The sequence below is a fragment of the Convolutriloba macropyga genome, chromosome 5 (assembly GCF_964194025.1).
Source record: "Convolutriloba macropyga chromosome 5, txConMacr16.3, whole genome shotgun sequence".
In the NCBI taxonomy this organism is placed as follows: Eukaryota; Metazoa; Xenacoelomorpha; order Acoela; family Convolutidae; genus Convolutriloba; species Convolutriloba macropyga.
In genome coordinates, this window is record NC_134472.1 from 43,085,114 (window position 1) to 43,106,925 (window position 21,812).

The 21,812-nt window shown below is 36.1% G+C and overlaps 1 protein-coding gene across 1 annotated transcript in view; it reads right to left on the reverse strand.

The window, feature by feature from the left end:
• Positions 1 to 21,812, reverse strand: part of LOC142340372 (uncharacterized) — a 174,633-nt gene that overhangs the window by 20,917 nt on the left and 131,904 nt on the right. Inside the window, exons 14-16 of the mRNA XM_075390948.1 lie at positions 17,075 to 17,221; positions 10,633 to 10,785; positions 3,915 to 4,092 (exon numbers count right to left, since the gene is read on the reverse strand). Of these exons, the coding sequence (XP_075247063.1) occupies positions 3,915 to 4,092; positions 10,633 to 10,785; positions 17,075 to 17,221 (478 nt within the window). The remainder of the gene's footprint in view (positions 1 to 3,914; positions 4,093 to 10,632; positions 10,786 to 17,074; positions 17,222 to 21,812) is intronic.

Sequence of the window (21,812 nt, forward strand, 5' to 3'; positions counted from 1 at the left end):
AAACTGTTGTTATGGTTATAAAAATTAAAATTTACATTCCACAGATTGAAAAAATAGGTTGTCCTGATTTTTTACTCTGGTCACTGTTTTTCTTTGACATGATCATGATACTTGGTAGATCAAAATACAGAATAAAAGGTACTTTAACGACTCACGTCGGTCGAATTGCTCTCAAAAGACTGACGAGGTTTGGTTTCGGTAGTACACAGTTTTGGAGAGATACTAGCTTGGGGGGGACGAAGTTATGAGGGCAGTGGGGGGGGGGGCAAAGTTGTGTGTGTATGTGTGTTGGATGTATGTATTCATCATAACAATCTTGGTGAATCGCATTCTTAGAGACTGGTAGGGCAGGCGTAAGGCTCTAAGAGCCCTCAATGTTTATCCCATTTTTGAAGAATAAAAGTCAAATGGGCCAAAGGATCGTCAAGCGAAAAATCGCACAAAATTCACCACAGTATTCATATAATTGCTACAAACGTCGTTTGAGAGCAATTAATAAAAGTTAGTATGATGCAGCGCTGAAAAATGTGACCTAAGTCTGGTTTAACGGGCTGCAAAATCTCTGAAAAATAGAAGTATAATTTTCAAACTAGATAGTCGTATTCGATATAGTTTAGCATCAACTCAGCCTCCCCGGATCTAACTTTGTCCAAACATTTGAACCAAAATGACTATGAAAAAAGCCCGTCGCATTTAAGCTAGTAACTTATTTAAGCTAGAACCAAAAAAAATTGTATCTAGTACTTTTTGCTTCTTAACAACCTGTGAACAGTTGTATAATTAGGCTTTAAAAATTTCCCTGAAGGCACATTTGATTTACTATGGATGTATGCAGCATATTGAGAACTTATGGATTACGTAGGATATTGAAGGGCTGGCAGTTGCTGGCAAGTGCAAGGGCAGTTCCTGTCTCGAAATTGGCAATTAAGTAAACTATGATCATATTTCGTTTCAATCCTGTGTATACTTACACGGCAAAACGGGTACATCAAAATAATCCCATGCAAAGTCGATCAGTAAGTAAAGGAAAATATTTTTCTAGTTTACCGAAAATTATGGCTCTCCAGTCTCACCAATGAAATTAGAACGGCCCGATACCTTAAGCGATTAAGGTGGTATGCCAGATTGTAGAAGTATCTGTAATATTCTGAATTTTGATTAGGCAGCCTAGCACGGGCAAAAAAGCGCCAATATCTCAAAATTTGAAAGGTTTGACTTTGGTGGTTCAGCTCTTTCTTAACAAAAAAGTCCCAAAATGTGCTTTTGGCTGTTCAAAACTGTTGACGCGAAAAACAGTTTCATTAAAATCCAATAACTAATAACAACAATTCAATATGCATCCGGCGACACACTTTTTTTCTAGGCAAAACAACGATGACAATATAACAAAGTCTGACACTTGTACCCATAAGCTTGCAACAACTACTCAGCATGTTATCATATATTCGGCTCAACAGAAACATCAATAGCCATTTCAGACTTATAACAGACTGATGAACCACACACAAATCACAACAATAAACCCAAGCCTCTCACTCTGTCAATCAAGACAACTCTGCCAATTAATTTTCATTTCAAACAACGACTACTCAAGGCATCGGTATCAATCGTTCCAACAATATCACACAGCAATACAAAACACAGAAAACAAACGAGAAACTTCGCTAAACAGTCTATTATTTCCTCGTTCTCTAGTGCTACTGTTTTTTATTTAATTTTCATCCACCTTTTGGACAAGAAACTGACAAAATTGGGACAGCGACATTAAACCTGGTCAAGTAGTACAACCACTAAATTTGAAGGAACAAATTCCTATTGTGGCTGAAAACAGTATCGATAGAAGATAATTCATTACAGTGAAGAAAAAAGTTGAGCTTCATTTGTTTGCTGACGAATCCAAAGACACGATGTGTGCACTAGCCTATCTCACTTTTCAGCAAAAGGAATACTCAGCTGACCTAGCATTTCTAATTGAGAAATGCAGAGTTGCACCTATGAGACAACTTTCAATACCATGCGTGGAATTGAAAGCAGCGGTGCTGGCAGTGAGATTTAACAAATCAGATTGTAAGGGCAAGAGATGAAGCTACACAGTTGCAGTTTATGTTTGGGTTAAACCACTGTACTGCAATGGATACATAGCTCTCACCGTAAAAAACAAACGTTTGTGGCCAATCCAGTGGCTGAGATACTGGAAACAACTGATATTTAACAGCGGAAATGGCACCAGAGAAAATAATGATGATGAACACCTCAGACGAAGCTATTAGCTTACCAGGACTGGTTGAGGCGACCAGAAAACGAGTGGCCAGAAGAAGTCAAACCTGTCCTTGACTTAGAAGAAGAGAACATAACCGTTTCAGCCTTCATAACTCATTCTGAAAAGGAGAAAGCCATAATTAAGTGGGAGCGATTTAGCACTTTCAGCCGACTGGTAAATACAACGGCATATATGCAGTTAGTATTGATCAAAAGGAAACCGACAACAAAGATAATTGGCATTGAGGAAAACGAAAACAGCAAGGCAATCATTTTCAGGTTATTACAGCAGGAAAAGTTTTCTGATGAGAAGAAAACCGTCAATGCTGAAAATTAAATTCCAAAATGCGTTTTCCCCTATATTGCAGTTTTCATCCCCCAGTGGCAAAAAGGCAGAATAGGCCAAAGTCAATTGTACTTCAATGCGATGCATCAAATTTTTCTACATTGGAAACATTACAAAAAATTGGAATTGTGCATCCGAAAGAAACCTGCACCAAGGCGACCTCGTTCGGTTGGTTGAAGACAATGACAAATGAGGGTATTACAAAATTCGTCGTGTTACAACAAACAGAAAACATCGAAGGTTCTGACGGGTCTAATGATTTAGCAACGTTTCCTTCGAAGGACAAAGTCTACAGGAGGCCTGTCAAAAAGCTCGCTTCAGTACTGCCGATTGGAGAAATTGTTTTTTTGAAAGCACAGGACCGGCGATGTAGGAGCTGAGCTTGAGAATCATGCTTAGTTACAGATCATGTGAAAATAAAAACAGAAAAAACTGAAAGGGGAAAACCTTTTGTAATGGTTCTTCATTTCTGTCGGCGTCATAGTAACTGTTTAGTCATAGTAATAGTCCCAGTTTTAGTTATATTTACAAATAGAGTAATAGCCATGTGATGTGGCAAAAAAGGGGAAATATCAATAGCAACCCAACAGGACTCATCTAAAGCAGCCTCAGAAGACGGCTTTCTTCCTGTTCATTAGCCAGAAATTGCAAAATAAACTCTTTTCAGCAGTAAATAACGTGTTACTGTGTCTTGCGTTTTAAATATTCTTGAGCAATAAACTGTTATTGTGTCTTGCATTGAAACTTATTCTTGAGCGATATTTTAATTTTTATTGTGCCCTATATACAAGTTGTTTGAGCTGCAAATCAACTGTTACGAACCCCAGCTTCTGGAATTTCAACTCGTGAGTACAAAAGTCAAAACCAACATAATTTATGGTTTAAATATGTTTGGAAAAGCAACTTTTAGACATATATCTCTGTCTTCGATTTGTTTCCCTATCGGGTTGACTTGGTATAAATTTAGAGATACCGTATTATGTGATCTGTGGCAATACAGTCCAACTCGATGCTGAAAAAACTATGATTAGCAAATAGTCATCAATCGAAATTGTAATGCAACTGTAAGAATATAGCGGATATACAGTTAGAAACGCGAACTGCAGAAACAAAATATCCAGACAGATGTGGAACTGCAGAAACGAACTGGGCGGTGCAAAGTTTTCCTGGTAACAACCGATTAAGAGAGCAGCCTTTACAATCGGAGAGAAGTTCGAAAGCACCAAAGAGTTCTAAGGTTAATTTAACAAAAATTGCAAGGTTTTGTGTTGGAATAATTCGTGAATGATGTGAACTCGAATAAACTTACATAATCTTCTAATATTTGTCTGTTCTTCAAACTCTCCTCATCAATAGCAACAGCTCCATTGTCAGGTTCATCTTCATCATCTGGGCCTTTTTTCACTTCTCCCTCAATCCCGTCACTCTCTTCCTTGTTCAACTCCTCTTCCTCCTCTTCCATCACACTGCCAAGGTAGCTCTGCGCTCTGTTCCCAAGCAAACAATAAATAAAACAATAATACATTTGCTAAGAACATATTAGTTAGGAAATGCCCATGTGCTCCTTTATGGTGCTGTGGTAATGTGCTGTTTGATAAACGTGCAATTGAACGAGAATACCTTCGAAAAATTTCACAGTATATATGCACGAAAAAAGTGCAAAATTCTCCTGAAAGCAATAAATTCAGCGCATCTCTCAAACTTTCAGTGGTTTCAGATCAATTATAAGTTAAGAAGTGTCTGACTTTTCTCATTCTTAGTCAGTGTCAAGATGGAGTGTGGATTTACAAGATACAGATAAAACCCACTCAATTGGTTTATCACAAGTCATCCTTGTATATTCTGATTGCTTGATCGTTTAATCATGCAGTTTTCTCTATAAATGTTGACATAAAAGTATTCTCGAATCTCTTCCAACGAAATTCCTTCTATGTCTTCCTCGTTTTCGGCTATTACTCAATAAATCAAGTTAAGGTAATCTTACCTTCACAAATAACTTAACTTACCTCAACTGTTATGGTGAATCTGCCTTTCATTAACTCACCTTAACTAAGACTAACTTTACCTGAACTTTACCCTAAAATTTAAGGCCTCAGTACCTTAACAAAGACCTTAAATTTTAATCTAACTTGCTTTAAAATTACCGTAATGAGTTAACTTAATGGTGACCGTAAAATTCTCCTAACTTTGCCTTAACTAAACTGAAATTGTTACCAGTAGTAGATGATAGAGACAAGAGACACATACAGGGGGGACACTATGTATTATGATAGGGAATGCATAAAGCGTCCCCCTAGGGCGAAAGTTTGGGGACATTTTTTGCAAGGCAATTTTTTTGGCTTCAATCAATGTGAAAAGGTGTGAAACACGTTTTGTGAGTGAAAAGATTGACGAAAACATTGACGAAATCGAATTTTTAACTCTATAGGCCGACAAGAACTTTTTTTTGCGTTATTCCGGCTTTAATCATAGGTGAAAAGGTGTGAAACTTATTTTGTGATTTAAAAAAGTAATCTGAAACACCTTTTTCAAAAGTCGAAATTTTAGCGCCCTAGGAGATGTCGTACACTGCTCGAGTTGTGTACTGTATTTTGCCTTGCGCATTCGCTTAACAATTTAAAACTGGGTTATTAGACTAGCGAATTAACTCACTATTTCTGTTTCAAGATATCTGAGAGTGAAGACAATTGTCAAAGTTAAATATTAAATTGGGCAACCATACACGAGAAGCAAATTTAGGAGAATGATCTACGTAGATACTGAGACTCGTGAACAAATAACAGTTCCCCAATTTTAACATTTCCACAATACGAGTGCAGTTAAGGGTTTAGTTACTTTAAACTGGTTTTGTTATTGCGGACGATGAAATCCGCTACCTCCTGAAGTACACCGTCTTTACCTGTGAGGGATGCAATTAGTGACTTAATAAATATTTTCCCCAATACTTTATGAAGGGAGAGAACTTGTTGGCTATCAGTGAGCGGAGTACTAAAATATTACTGGAGGGTGATATGCGCGGCGTATTTGCTATCGTGTTGGTTGTAAAAGATACGCGGGTCGAAGACCGTGTTGAAGCAGTTTGGATTGATTTACCTCTCAAAGATGATGATTCATTCATTTTTGTTGATTATGAGGATGTTTGAATTGATTCAGAGATTTAATCTATCGAAATGCTGAACATCTGATTTTAGGATTTAGAATGGACAAAAAGCAAATTTTTATTGTTTACCAGTTTGGCACGTGAGATAAGTTATTAGCACTATTAAGGTCATGAATTTGCGGTGGGGGTGTGATTGACAGGCTATCATTCATATTTTGTTTAGGTTGTAGTAGATTTTGGAAAGCGAGTGGCGCAAACTCGTTGTTTTGCAGAGCGTAATGTGGTATTAGACTACTATTGTGCATCATAGAGTACTTTGAACCTGTATATTGAGCTACGTTTGAATTGGTATATGAATACAAACGTACGCACGATGCGGGAATAGTATTTGAACTTGGAGAAGGAAATGAGTTTGAACTGGATTTGTTTTGAAGCAAACTAACACGTGATGCATGATTTAAATAATGATTTGGGCTAGTTCTCCCGTTAAATGTGGCAAGTTCTCTAGTTGTTATGTTTTGTCCGGCGAGTGAGTGTTTATTTTGAGTTGTGTGTACAGCGGATGCGTAGTCGATGAAGTTTTGGAGTTCTCATTGAGTGAATTTACCGTTGGATTTTGCTCTGCAAGCGTAGATTCCAAAAAGAATTTGTTTAAAAAAGAGGCTGAAATAATTCATGTATTTTTTTGTTATGACCAGAAATTCCTCATAAGCTGATATGCTTTTTACTGGTTAATATGGATTGCGGGAAATAATATCCACTAAACCCATTTTAGCACCCATCTTGATAAATGACTATTGTAAGATTTGTTAGAACAGTGTTCTTTAAGAATAGATAAAAGATCCCGATGATCAGTTATGAATTCTTTACCAAAAAAGTTTTTTTTTAATATTCTATTGACCAATCTACCTTTTGTAAATTGAACTCATTCACTCTATATCTTCCACTATTACAACTTGTAAATCTAGATGCGAAAGATATAGGTTCCCGTCCATTAACCATGAGTTGTTTAGGAGCTCCTCCTAGGCCAGAGCGAGAAGCATTACATTTGACACGTGTTTCGGATAGCGAGTTATAATGAATATTTTCAATGTGATTTGCGATGCGAGTTTTAGTTGCATTAAGATAGGTAGTTCGTAGATTGGTCCAGGTGAGTTTCTGACCGTGCGAAAAGACACTTTGGTAAGTTTATTTGGAGGTTATCTGACTCTAATTTTGTATGATGGTCTGTGACCTATTTGAAAGTTTCATCTTCAAATTTTTTATTTGCTATCAAAACATAGTCTAGGAAGCAATAAGAGTTTGAAGCAAAAAAAATTTTGAGTTTTTTGAGCGTCTAATCCATGGTTTTCTGTAATTCGGCGGCCATAGCGGTGAGTCCATACAAACTGGTTTTAAATCTTTACGTTCCTGTCATATCACCGCTCACTATGGTGAAGTTGCAGTGTTTTGCTGTTTCAGGATGATGGTTTAGTTGACTATACAAATATTCAAGACCAATGGTGGAAAGAAATTTTTTTTCGTCAGGTTTTGAGAGATAATCTGTTAATAATTGTGATACAGAGTCTATTAATCTGTCTATGTTAGGCTTTGGTATTAATTTTTGTGGCTAGATTTGCTAATAAATTTGGAGTCAAGTGCTAATTTTATGGTTTGCAGTGAATCTCTTTACAGTAATAACTATAGGTGATATGAAAAATAGGTCTGATGGTCTGAGCAATTGTTAAATTTTTCTATGTGTCCGTCGGCAAGTATTTTTTTATTTCAGTATTTACTCTCTCTCTTGTAAACTAATGGGTACTCGTCGTCTTTTTTGATGTTTAGGTTTGAAGTTTTGGAAAAATTTAGATTTTATTGTATGTGTTTTTGAAAATCCAATACGGTTAATTAATTGTGGAAATTGCTTTGCTATTCGAAGTTTAATTGGACTTTGTGCTGTAATTTTGTAATGCTGACCGTAGTACCCTCGGTGAATTTTAAAGTTTGATTATAGAGATGCCAAGGAGGTCGAAGAGGTCAAGATCAACAGGGCTTTTAGTTCATCGCGCATTTCTGCGTCCTCGATTCACCACCCATCACTGAATGCTGGCATTTGTGTCATTCCTTTTACAAGAATCGGTTCATTGGCGAAATTTTTTAAGTCCCTAGCAGGTACTGTTTTTAGCCATTGTGCAAGGGAGCAGTAGTCCTCATTTTTAGTGGCTAAAGACTCATTCAGGAGGCTGAAAACACTTTCTGAACCAATGAGAAGTATTTTCAATGCCATCTGAGCTGTCGTAGTAAGATTTGCACGACAACGAGCATTTCGCTGGGGATTATATTCTGCTTTCCGACAGACTCGTCAAAAGTTATTCTTTAGACCGCAATTGTTGCAAGTTTTGTCCTTCGCGGTACATTTGTGTTTGTGATTTAAAGATGGGCCACAATTGCGACAGTTTTGATTTCTAGGTCAAGATAGTGGCTAAAAATTTTGTCGTGCATTCGCGTTGCGAATTGAGCGTCGAATTGTTAGTGTGCTCACTTGCGGAGTGGATTGGCTATTAGATACCTGCAGCTGATTGTGATTATGGAGTTCCATATTTATGGCCAATACAAAGGATTGGATAGGGTCGTCAGTTTCATTTGAGAGCTCTCGTTTAATTTATTCGTCGTGCAATTTTGCTATAATTAGATCTCTTATCAGATGATCTTCTTAATTGCCACAATCCTCTGACAATCCCATAATTTTCCAAAGAAGTGCTCAGTTGATTCTCCTTCATCTTGTTTTGTCATGAACAAAACAGAACAATAGAAGGTGACATTTCTAGGCCTAGTGAAAACTTTTTCCATGAGACACCAAAGCTCTGCTGAAGTTAGGGTATCTATCACAAGATGCGGGTTGTGGCTGCTCATGATTCTTCTCTCTTCTGTTCTGATTCTAAGATATATCACTTATACAGTCTTTCGATCAGCTTGTTTCCTTGGTTTATAGTCACACACATTTCCGATCTCTATTTCTCGTTGGCATCGATTTTCCCAGTTCATTTTGAGTTTCCCATTTCGAACTAGTCTTTACCGTTCTGATTGTTCTGAACTGTGCCCTTGAATAGTGTCTTTGTATCTTCGTATAGGGGATCGCGTGGCAATTCGACATTTTCGGGTTGAGGGCCGACGAGTAGTGTATCGAGTTTGATTTTCCCTTCTGCCGACAGAGCTAATTTTAGATGAGTTCGCCATTGTTTCCGCTTGAAAGTAGCGTCTCCGTTTGGCTTCTTAAAGAATAGCCCAATGCCTAAAGTGGTCCGCTTGTTGGAATCTGGCTGCGCCATGTCGCACACTACCCGAGTTATGTACGGTATCTTGTCTTGCGCGTTCGCTTAACAATTAACAATTTGGTCATTCGCCTAGCGAATCAACTCACTAATTCTGTTTCGCGGTATCTGAGTGTGAAGACGATTGTCAAAATTAAATGTTAAATTGGGCAACTGTATATGAGAAACAAAATGAAGAGAATGATCTCAGTAGATACTGAGACGCAAGAACAAATAACAATTCCCAATGAGGGAAATTGAGTAGCAGATATGTAAGTGAAAACAATCGCTAGTGAAGGGCATAAGTGATCTGAACTTGACTTCTTAAACAAATGACCTGCAATAAAATAAGTACATTGTTTTAAATTTTACTGCACTAGATAAGGAATAAGTATATTCGAAATGGCAGGGAACATAAAAACTGGTCATGTTTTTTGAAATAAGGGGTCTAAACAATTTTTGTCGATTGATGGTCTCTGATGGATGTGAACGTTGTGAAACATGTTTTATGAGTGAAAAATGTAGTTGGAAACACCTTTTTCGAAAATTGAATTCTTAGCCCCCTGGCGGGACATAACTCATAAAACTTTTTTGAAAAATATCACTCATCATGCAAATTGTGTGCATTTGCATTGTCATATTCTAGATCATACGAAACTACATACACAAAAAATGTGGAAAAGAACCGAGAGAAAACTCTCGAAGTAACAATTCAAGAGGAGATAAATTGTTTCCACAAAGTGAGGAGATAAATATGTCTATTTGATTAAAGAAAGATGTAAAAAAAACTCACACATTTCAAGCTCAAACATGTTTATCAGTTCTTGTATTTCAGAGAAAAACTTGTATTAGTTTAGAAAATGTGAACCAATCAGAGATCTTTAATTGTTTTGTAAAAGTCACAGCCAATCGGAATATTCTAAGTAAAAACTGTAACTGTAGTCTATATATGCATATAAACATACCATAAATTTAGGTAAAGAGTTTGAGCAGGAGATCTACCGCCCAATGGGTTATGAGCCTATCGTGCTTCCACTGCGCCACTCTGCTTTAATACAAACTTTTATGTATATATATATATATATATATATATATATATATATATATATATATGTGTATATATTTATATATATATATATATATATATATATATATATATACCTATATATATATATATATATATAATATATATATATAAACACATATATATATATATATATATATAATATATATATATATAAACACATACGTACATATATAGACAGATAGATAATAGATACATACATAGATCCAGCAGGGTTTATCAGCAGAAATTATACATACAGATACCCCCCTCCCCCACCCCTTCTCTTACATGAGTTTGGTGCATAATGGGGGGGGGGGGTAATTTAGACAAGGGTATACACCACCGGAGTCAATGGTTTACACATAGTGTAACTAACTATTAGATTGGCTAGAATAAAGTGCGCATGCTTTATTTATAAGAGAATGTGAGTGGTGGAGATTATTGGAGAATGCAAGTTCTGTATTTTCTTCTGCTGTAATATCGCCATGCATTTTTTGCCTGCTACTTAGCAGGGACAGATGTAAAAGTTCGATGGTTAGATTGCGTGTATCTATCTCTGCAAATTGAGTACCTGTGGATGAGTTCGGACATGTTTCCGGCGTGTCTGCTCATGGACTTGGTGCTCACTTTTCCTCTGGCCAGCTCAGCCGCCACCTTTTCATCCAGACTGTTCTCGTCCACTCCCCTCTTCAATTTCGTGTTCTTTTCTGCAGGCCGTCTCAATCTGAAATTATTACTCACTCTTCACTGCCAATTCCATTGTTAACAGTGAACAGTTTCCCGGGTCGAGGTTTGGTCAAAAAATAAGGTAAGAGTAGCGATGAATAGCGGCAACGTGCCCGCATCTTTTAGCGTTGAATGCGGTGAATTTTTGTATGATTTGCGGTTTTTAGCGGTAAAAAATTTTTTTCACCGCATTCACTGGATTTTTTACAACAAAGAAGAAACTGCCGTACATGGGATCGAACCTCTCATCGCCTGAATGCCAACAACTTCTTATTCCACTGCTCCATCAGTCAATTACTTCAATGTATTTCCTGTGAATTTAAGACAAGCGTTGAAATTAGCGGTGAATATTTGTAAGATTTGCGATTTTAGCGGTGAAATTTTTTTTCACCGCTTAAGCGGGAAAAAAATTTCACCGCTTAAAAGTTTTTTTTGTTTTCACCGCATTCATCGAATTGAGCGCAAATCTTACACTTTTTAATCAAACTCACCGCAAATCTTACATCTTTTAGCGATTTTTGGCGGTGACACCTCGACCCGGGTTCTAATCTTTATGCTCATTCTCATCAAGTGATCAAAGCAAAATTCGTTCTTTCCACCAAATTTTAACAATAAAACTCTATCTCCGACTAAATGTAACCCTCAGCATATCATCCTACAATTGTCCAAACCAGAGCATAATACAAGCACATTCGACTAAGTCTGCTCAACTTAACTCCAATGGCTGATTCCTCAAAATATCGTCATTAAAACGTGTTCAGTTCCAATTTCACTTTCTACTAATTTGACTCGTTTTGAGAAGTGTTAATAGCGTTACCGTTTATCACTGAAAACATTTAAGTCTGAGCGTTTAAAACTTTTATGGTCTTAAAACAGGCCATTAATGATTACGCAAATGAAGTATAGATGGAAGAACCCAAAACAACCGCAGGATTTATCAGCAGTAAAAGGTAATGTATTAGAAAAAACTTAGCGTCCATAGTAAATGGACGCTAAGTTTTCACTAGACAATGAAAATTTTGAAAACTACCAAATTACCAGCATCTCTGATACCCACTGGGGTGAACTTCCCCGTACTAAACTCCAAGTGTAAATCAGTACTGGGCAATTGCAAATGCAAGTCTCCCATGTAATATATTTTGCTCGCTTTCTTGCTTGAAATTAGCTTCTCTCAAGCGTATATAAAGGGCACAAAAGACAAAAAAAACTGTCGGCAGTTATGGTGGCTCAGAAGGAAGACCAATGTCTAGGGAGCCGCAGATCGTGGATTCAATCCCCGTACGGAATTTTGTTTTTGCAGTTGGCCCAAGGTCTGACCATTATGCAATCACACTCAACGCAAGTTTTACAAGTCAAAAGTCAAAAAAGTGACATGAATCCGTCTATGATTCAGTATTTATTAGGAATTTCATTTATACTCGCCCAGTACTGAAACGCACTTGGAGTTAGGTACGGGTCCTTTTTCGTAAACTATTTTTCTAAAAACCAGAAAAAAATAATCAACTCAGCGAGCAAGGAAAAAATCTCAAATTGCATTTTTACAGGCTTCCACCTCGTCGACAATAATCAGTTTTTAGAATAAACCATTTTCACAACTTACGCAGACAAGATCACAAAAAAGTTTACTTAGTTTGAGAAAACAAAACAAAGAAGGAAACATTTAAGCAAAATCTTTGAACCTCAAATACGGTCAGAACTAGTTTTCGAAAAGTGAGCCCAGAGCCATCATCATCTTGTAATTAAGCAAAAAGACAAATTGAAAATGGAAAAACTATTTTCATTTATCTTTTGAAGGACGATAAGAAATCATAATATTAAAAAGTTGCAATTGCCTTGAGCCGTAATTGGTTGTAATATTTTCTGATGATATCAGCCAGATAAAATGAAATATTTTTGCGTTTTTGACTATATTCTATACCTGTACCCGGAGCCTTAATTTTTTTGGCTCTAAAAGTTTCTTAATGAAATACTTTTTCAATGGGGAAAAGTGGTTGCCCAACTATTAATTGTTGGGATACTTGAATAACAAAAACTTATAAACAATTTGGCGGGAAAATACAACAATGGCAGAAAGCTGCGCGAATTTAATTTCGACCATTTTCGCTATCCAACTGCTACATGGAATGACAAAAACATTTCACAACCCAAGCCTCAGATTTCCAGCTGTGCGAGTTTTTGAATGCTCTAAAGTTTTTTGAACAATTGAGTTAAAATTAAAACTTATATTATAATTTAATTCGATTAAACTGCTGGTACTTTCGGCTTAGCTGCCTCTCTCTCTCTCTCTCGCTCTATATATATATATATATATATATATATATATATATATATATATATATATATATATATATATATATCTATCTATCTATCTATCTATCTATCTATCTATCTATCTATCTATCTATCTATCTATCTATCTATCTATCTATCTATCTATCTATCTATCTATCTATCTATCTATCTATCTATCTATCTATCTATCTATCTATCTATCTATCTATCTATCTATCTATCTATCTATCTATCTATCTATCTCTCTCCAATAAAGGGATGTAAGTTATCTTTGGAGGATTAAAAAAAGCAGAAGTTTTTTTCCCCTCTATTCTGTTTTTTTTCGTACACGACTAAGGGAACCCATTAAGTTTTTTTTGCTCTGCACACATATTTTGCTGTGTTCCCCAAACTATTGACTGGATTTTTGAAACAAGTTGGATGAAAAGGAGGAACAAAACCGACTGGTAGGCATTTTGGCTGGAAACTGCAAAGATTTGTTTGCACTCCAGAACTTTTTTCAACCACAAACCAATTACGTCAAAAAATTTGATCCTCCTGGCTTTGAATTTGATTTCATTCGGAAATAATTGTCAGGCCAAGAGGGCGTTGCTTTACTTTGTTTTGCAGTCGCCCTTATTTTAGCATCAAGTAAAGTTATTATTCAAAAACAAATTAAGTTGGTTTAACAAATCCTCTACTGTTTAACTAGGTAGCTCTACTTCTCAAAAAACCGGCAAATTGCCAAAAAAGTCACCGTCGACCTGCATCGCATCAACTGCGACTGAAACCAAAAAAATAAGAAAAGATACACATTGACAGCTTTTTGATCGTTGTCAGAAACTGTTCAACTTTGTGAACAATTTTGGTCAGTTTTCGCAATATTTGGAAATTCAGCTACTAAAATGAAGACTTAATAAGCTGAATACCAATAGCAATTAGTATTGGTTCTAATGAACTTTGACAGACTAATGCAGCTCTTCCTTCACTAAAAGAATGAAAAACTACAATCAAATAAGAAGCAAACAGCAAAATGCCCAAAACATTTACTCCTGAGTACTGTCAAAAGTTGATTTTAAAAAATTGTATTACTGAAATCATTCAGTTGGATAGAAAATTCATCGAAGAAGACGACGAATAATCACATATCGCAATGCAAGGGAAGAGTTAAATATGTTTTCAAAATCAATTCACTAAAAAAGATACGAATTTTCAAAAATTTTGAACTGCAACCACCTAAATGTCAAATTATAGACAAACAGAAAAGGCAAGAAAATGGAGAAGAATCAGAAAAAAATCAAACGAAGAAACTTCAAATTCGCTATCGCGTAACATTTTGTTGTTGCAGTTGTTGAAAATTTGTTTTTCAAAAAATTCGGTGGTTTCAATTACCCTGAGATTGATGACAGAGCAAATCAGCGCTGAATCAGTCTAGAAACATTCTTTTTGATAGGATGGCCAGTACTCTGTTCATGTCACAATTTACAATGACTAATCAAATTTACTTCATGAAAAATAATATGTTCAGCTTAACTCCCGCCAACAAGGTTTGCCTTATAAGCTAAATGGGCTTTTTGGAATTTACCTACAAACTTGCTTAAGTATGAAAAATGTGTATACTACTATCGTAAATACCTGTTATAAGCTACATAAGTATGTCATTATCCTTCTCAGACTTAATGTTAGCTAATGAGTATTTTTCAGACTAATCGGAATAAAATTAGCTTGGTTGGACCATATGACCTCAATATGATCATAATTAAGAATAACTTCACATGAGGAAACTTCTGGAAATATTCTGGATATGCAATGTTTCAGAGCTTAATTAAGTTTTTACACTCTTGAAAATTGCTGGTTCAGCGTTGAAATACTCGGAGACTTAAGTCCGGTTATGGAAAAATAAAATAATTCTGGAGTTTTTGAATTTTCAAACTTATTGTTGAAGTGTTAAAACATATGCCAACTTGAATCTGATTTTTTTCACGATTACAACACCCGATGTGAAAACCTTCAAAACTGTCAGCACTTAAAAGTTTGTCCCGCGCCATTGAGTTTAGTTTAGATTGTACGTTTTAGATGTCCGAAGCAAGAGGAAACTGTGCAATGACCCAACATACTTGGACTTAGTTGGGTGCCTAACAAAAACCATCGCTTAAATTGCACAAGATGCATAAATTTCAAAAATTTCAAGATAAAGTTTCAATTTAACGTTAAGAAAAAGGAAATTAAAATTTCTGAAACCAAAATTTGTTTGCTTATCTTTGCAAGACCCACCAGTCTTTGATATCTGAGATCTCAATTTGACACCTTGAAATTTTTATAGAATTTTCAAAAATTCGCCCGTGAACTCATTAATTTCGGGTTACACAAGAAGTCAGTTGTCAAGAACTCGGTGCAAGCGACTTTGTTTCATAACTTTGTTCGACTAAAACGTATGAGCTGTAAAAGGAAACAGTATCGATTTGCTAAAAAAAAATATGGTAATATCATACTATATTCTCTTTAGCAGGATTTTTGTTGCATTTTGTCCTTTGCCGAATAAGTACTTTCTGAATTATGACCACCCGGACTTAAGTCTCAGAGCATTTCAGCGCTGAACCAGCACAATTCAAGTGTAAAAACTTAATTCAGTTCTGAAACATTGCATCTCCAAAGTATATTAAGTTTCCTAATGTGCATTTCTTCTTCATTATGATTATATTGAGGTCATCGAGTTAGCCCAGGCTAAACTTATCCTGTAGGGTCTGAAAATTACTCACACCCAAAAATTAAGTCTAAGCAGAGTGATGCCATACTTTTGTAGCTTATAACTGGTAACTACTATAGACCCAGGTTGAGGTGCGCGACCCAAACCGGCCCTGATCAGACCGACTTGGGTCGCCCACGGGGGCGTAAGCCGCGACCGCTCCACAGAGTCTGGCAGCACTATCTGTAGGATCTGATCAGAAACCTTTCCAGAGTCTGGAAAGTCTGATCAGGACCAAAGAGTCCAACCCAAAATGGCTAGTCCCCTGAAAAGAAGAAGAGATAGTTAACCCCCGAGGGGACTGTTTTTGAAGAGCACTTCCAAATGTTACTTGATCAACATCAGAGACCACGATAAAGACTAAGTACTGGTTATTGCTGTTGAGCTGAAATTTTTCCTTTCTTTAGAACTAATATTTTTTACTGAAGAATTCAAAACCATATACATAAAATGACGTCTATTTTTCCGGAAAATAATAAATTATATCATTGATTAATGCTATACAAACAGTTAAAAGTGTCAGTCTGGGTACCCCCAGTGCGCGACTGAAGTGGGTCTGGAACCCCCGTGCGTGACTCAAATCGGTCTGGCACCCACAGTGCCCGATTCAAATCTGTCTGACCAGAGCCGATATTGGTCTGGATGGTCTGATCAGAGCTGGCTTGTGTCGCGCACCTCATCCTGCGTAGTATACACACTATTTATATATAAGCTAGTTTGTGGGCAATTACCACAAAGCCCATCTAGCTTAGTTGTTACGACTTGCTACGAAAATTAAATGTTACAAGTACCCATGCGGAAGTTCGAATCGCAAATAAGTCAAACCTTGTTGGCGGGAGTTAAGCTGAACATATTATTTTTCATGCAGTCAATTTTACTCAAAAATCAAGACTAGACCGTGTAAATTGGGACATGAACAGAGTACAGGCCATCCTATAAAACAGAATGTCTCTATACTGATTCAGCGCTGGTTTACTCTGCCACCAACCTCCGGGCAGTTCACAAAAATGGTGATCGGCTTAATCGAGAAAGCTCGTTGCTTTAAAATTACCAATTCATACTAAACTAAACCTACAGAACGTATTAAACTTTCAACTTTGCTCAACCTCCAATATTTTTTTACTCGAACAAACTCTAATGGCCTGATGTCATGGGACAATAATTTTCATCAGGTAATAACTCCTGCATAAGTTCTGTGAAGAACAAATTGACGTTTACATAGTGGTCATAAGTGGAGAGTGTCTCATTTAATTGTAGACAATGGGTGTACCTTCTATTTCTCCTCTGTTCAGCCATTTGTTTCTTCCTCTCTTCCCTGTCTCTCTCCCTCTTCTGGTTCATCTTGTGTGCCACGTGTTCCAACTCACTCCTCTTCTCCTTCAGCCTACGCATCTTCTCACGCGCCTTCTCCTCTAGACTACACAACACAAAATAGATTCACAGATATACACACACACACACACACACACACACACATCTCGGGCCGAGGTGTCAACGCTAAAAAACGCAAAATTATGTAAGATTTGCGTTGAATGCGTTGAATTTGTGTAAGATCTACGCCTGAGTGTAGATCTTACATAAATTCAACGCATTCAACGCTAATCTTACATAATTTTGCGTTGAATTTTGGCGTAGATCTTACATATTTAGCGTTGAATTTTAGCGTAGATCTTACATATTTAGCGTTGAATTTAGCGTTGATCTTACATAAATTCAACGCATTCAATGCTAATCTTACATAATTTTGCGTTGAATTTTGGCGTAGATCTTACATATTTAGCGTTGAATTTTAGCGGTGATCTCACATAAATTCAACGCATTCAACGCTAATCTTAAATAATTTTGCGTTGAATTTTAGCGTAGATCTTACATATTTAGCGTTGAATTTAGCGTAGATCTTACATAAATTCAACGCATTCAACGCTAATCTTACATAATTTTGCGTTGAATTTTGGCGTAGATCTTACATATTTAGCGTTGAATTTTAGCGTAGATCTTACATATTTAGCGTTGATCTTACATAAATTCAACGCATTCAATGCTAATCTTACATAATTTTGCGTTGAATTTTGGCGTAGATCTTACATATTTAGCGTTGAATTTTAGCGGTGATCTCACATAAATTCAACGCATTCAACGCTAATCTTACATAATTTTGCGTTGAATTTTAGCGTAGATCTTACATATTTAGCGTTGAATTTAGCGTTGATTTTACATAAATTCAACGCATTCAACGCTAATCTTACATAATTTAGCGTTGAATTTTGGCGTAGATCTTACATATTTAGCGTTGAATTTTAGCGTTAATCTTACATAAATTCAACGCATTCAACGCTAATCTTAAATAATTTTGCGTTGAATTTTGGCGTAGATCTTACATATTTAGCGTTGAATTTTAGCGTAGATCTTACATATTTAGCAGTGAATTTAGCGTTGATCTTACATAAATTCAACGCATTCAACGCTAATCTTTCCATTTTATTTCAGACCACTTCACGATTTCAAAAGTATTTCAAGATTTTTTTTCAAAAAGTCAATTTTTTCACTGTTGAGAACCCCTATACTTCACAGGTGAGAAACATGAGGTCAGAAAAAATCAGTTTTTAGTGCTCTTTTCTAGTGCAAAATCCCATTCAGACCATTTTACGATTTCAAATTCTTCGAGTTTTTTTTTCAAAAAAATTTTTTTTTTACTGTTTCGATCCCCTATACTGCACAGGTGAGAAAAGTGAAGTCAGAAAAAAATCATTTTTTAGTGCTCTTTTATAGTGCAAAATCCATTTCAGACCATTTTACGATTTCAGAAATTTTTCAAGTTTTTCAAAAAATCAATTTTTTTCACTCTTTCGAACCCTATATTGCAAAGGTGAGAAACTTGAGGTCAGAAAAAAATCATTTTTAGTGCTCTTTTATAGTGCAAAATCCACTTCAGACCATTTTACTATTTCAGAATTTTTTCAAGTTTTTTTCAAAAAATCAATTTTTTTCACTGTTTCGAACCCTATATTGCAAAGGTGAGAAACATGAGGTCAGAAAAAAAATCGTTTTTAGTGCTCTTTTATAGTGCAAAATCCAATTCAGACCATGTTATGATTTCAAATTTTTCAATTTTTTTTCGAAAAATTAAATTTTTTACAGTTTCAACCTCAAACTGCACAAGTGAGAAAAATGAAGTCAGCAAAAAATATCCTTTGAGTGCTCTCTTACGGTGCAAAAACCATTTCAGACCATTTTAGGAATTCAATTTTTTTTTCAAAACTCTTAAAAATATTTAAATTTTTCCCACTGCGCCTCACATGGTAAATGCGTTGAATATGCTAACTTATATACTACGCAAAAACAACGCAAAATATGTAAGATCTACGCTAAATTCAACGCAAAATATGTAAGATCTACGCTTTATAAGAATTGCGGCTCTTAAGGAAACCAAGGTACTGTGGCACAATGGTAGAAGAGACAACAAGCAAACAGGAGGTCAGAAGTTCGAGTCCCATAAGCAACTGGAGGTTAATAGTTCAAGTGGACGCTTTGATTTTTTGTAAGATCAACGCTAAATTCAACGCAAAATTTTGTAAGATCTACGCTAAATTCAACGCTAATTATGTAAGATCTACGCTAAATTCAACGCTAAATATGTAAGATCTACGCTAAATTCAACGCTAATTATGTAAGATCAACGCTAAATTCAACGCAAAAATATGTAAGATCTACGCTAAATTCAACGCTAATTATGTAAGATCTACGCTAAATTCAACGCTAATTATGTAAGATCAACGCTAAATTCAACGCAAAAATATGTAAGATCTACGCTAAATTCAACGCTAATTATGTAAGATCTACGCTAAATTCAACGCTAATTATGTAAGATCAACGCTAAATTCAACGCAAAAATATGTAAGATCTTCGCTAAATTCAACGCTAAATATGTAAGATCAGCGGCAACTAGCGTTGACAATTCGGAAAATTCACCGCAACTTTCTTACATAATTTTGCGTTGAATGCGTTGAAATTTGTCTTCAAATTCAACGCATTCAACGCAAAATTATGTAAGAAATTTGCGGTGAATTTTCCGACTTGTCAACGCTAGTTGCCGCTGATCTTACATAATTTTGGCCAAATTCCTCGGCCCGGGATATGCCAAAATGTCATCTCTTATGGAATCGTTCGCTTACATTGAGGCGTTGACTAATAAAACTTGCTTATATCTATATAATTAGTATTAGGAATTTCTTGTATCAGATCACTGAGAACCTAATGGCGCTTTGATACTAAATTTCGCTTATGTTGCACCTGATGTTAAAGCTAAAGATTAACTTCTCCGTTCATTATGATTTTACTGCCCTTTTTGTAAGATGATTTTTTAACCCAAAAGTTGTAACAAAAATGTCATGGTGATGGTGAAATGATGCAAAAACTGGGAATAATGTTCTACTTGAGAAACAAAACACGTGCAACCAAAAGAATTGAAATTTAAAGCAAAAATGAAGATTCAAGAAAGATACCGATTTATCCCCTTTCCCAATGCGGACCAGCAGAGCCATAGAGTTACCATTATGTCGCTCCTAGGTGGGCACGAACCAGCAATCTTTCGATTGTGTTGGGGAGGCTCGTTCAATGAGTAAGACAAGCTCTGCGTTTGAGCCTCGGATGAACAAAACTGACGCCAGATGTCTCTGCCACAATAATCAGCACAGCGGAGTGACTTGTCAACTCTCGTCCAGTCAGTCACCCACCTCAGAAGCAACAACGAAGCCGATAATCCCTTGACTCGAAACCACCTCCTGCTCAGCAGAACCTTCAACAGCGTTCCTGGATCCGTCTTTAACGAGACACTGAGGTTGAATACTTCGGCGTGGACACAGGTCAAGCAGAGAGTCCAGCCATTTTGGACAAGGCAGATAAACGAATATGTTCCTTCAATGAACAAGCGATTGAAATGGACATCACGCGAAGCCGCTTAGGAGGTGAATGACGTTGCTTGAATTCTTGAAGAGTTTACACAAAGAGGAATCTGGCAGATGGGACAAGTCACACAGACTTTCACTGACCCCGATAATTTTACTACGTCATGTGAAGTCAAGACCGCTTTAGGTAATCTAACTACACGCGCGGTTTAACTCGTAGATATATACCCCGAACTCATTTCCAGGCTAAGGTTAAGTTTTGCCGAGTAAGTTAACATGAAGATTCAAATTAAAGTTAATATTAAAATACAAGAAAAACAACGATCTATTCCCCTTCCCAATGCGGACCAGCGGAGCCATAGCGTTATCAACTGATAACATGTACCAGCAGTGGTTATATTCAGAAGCAGGCGCAACATACCATAACATTAACCATTTGCATTGTCTTAACTTAATTTTTTTAACTAAGTAAACTATTAATAACCTGCTGGTAAAAATTACAAATCAAAAATAATATTCTTCTTTTTTTTCGAAAGATGTTTTATTTCCAAAGTAGAGATTCTAAGTACTACAGAAATGAAACGAAAATCAATAGCTAGTTTCTTTTCGAATAGTAAAAATTAAATTTCTGAAGCACTTCATGTCTTAATTCTTTGTTCACGACTGATTATATTTTCAACAGGAAGTTTATTCCACTTCTGAAAAAAAAATGTTCTTGCTGAAATGTTGTCTCACGAAAATACTTTCGTCCAGAATAAGCAACGGTTTGGAATACGTTGCTTGGAGAAACATCACTTTATATAAATTTATATAAAGTCACCGAAACTTGAGCTTGTTTTCTGGCGTTGCATACATCACAATGCTAATTTAATGTTAATATTATTAGAACCGATTGCTTAACTTACAAAAAATTGATCTAAATCAAGTCAGGCGAATAGAAACAATTCAGTTACCCTTTCAAAAGCTACAAAGATTGATTTGCCCGGCATGCAACTACCGTGATCTACCGATTTGTGAAAATTTTCAATAAATCTTATGAAATTTTTTATTTTTATGGGAACTGTAGATACGACTTTTATAATTTTTTGAAGAAAAACCCAAACA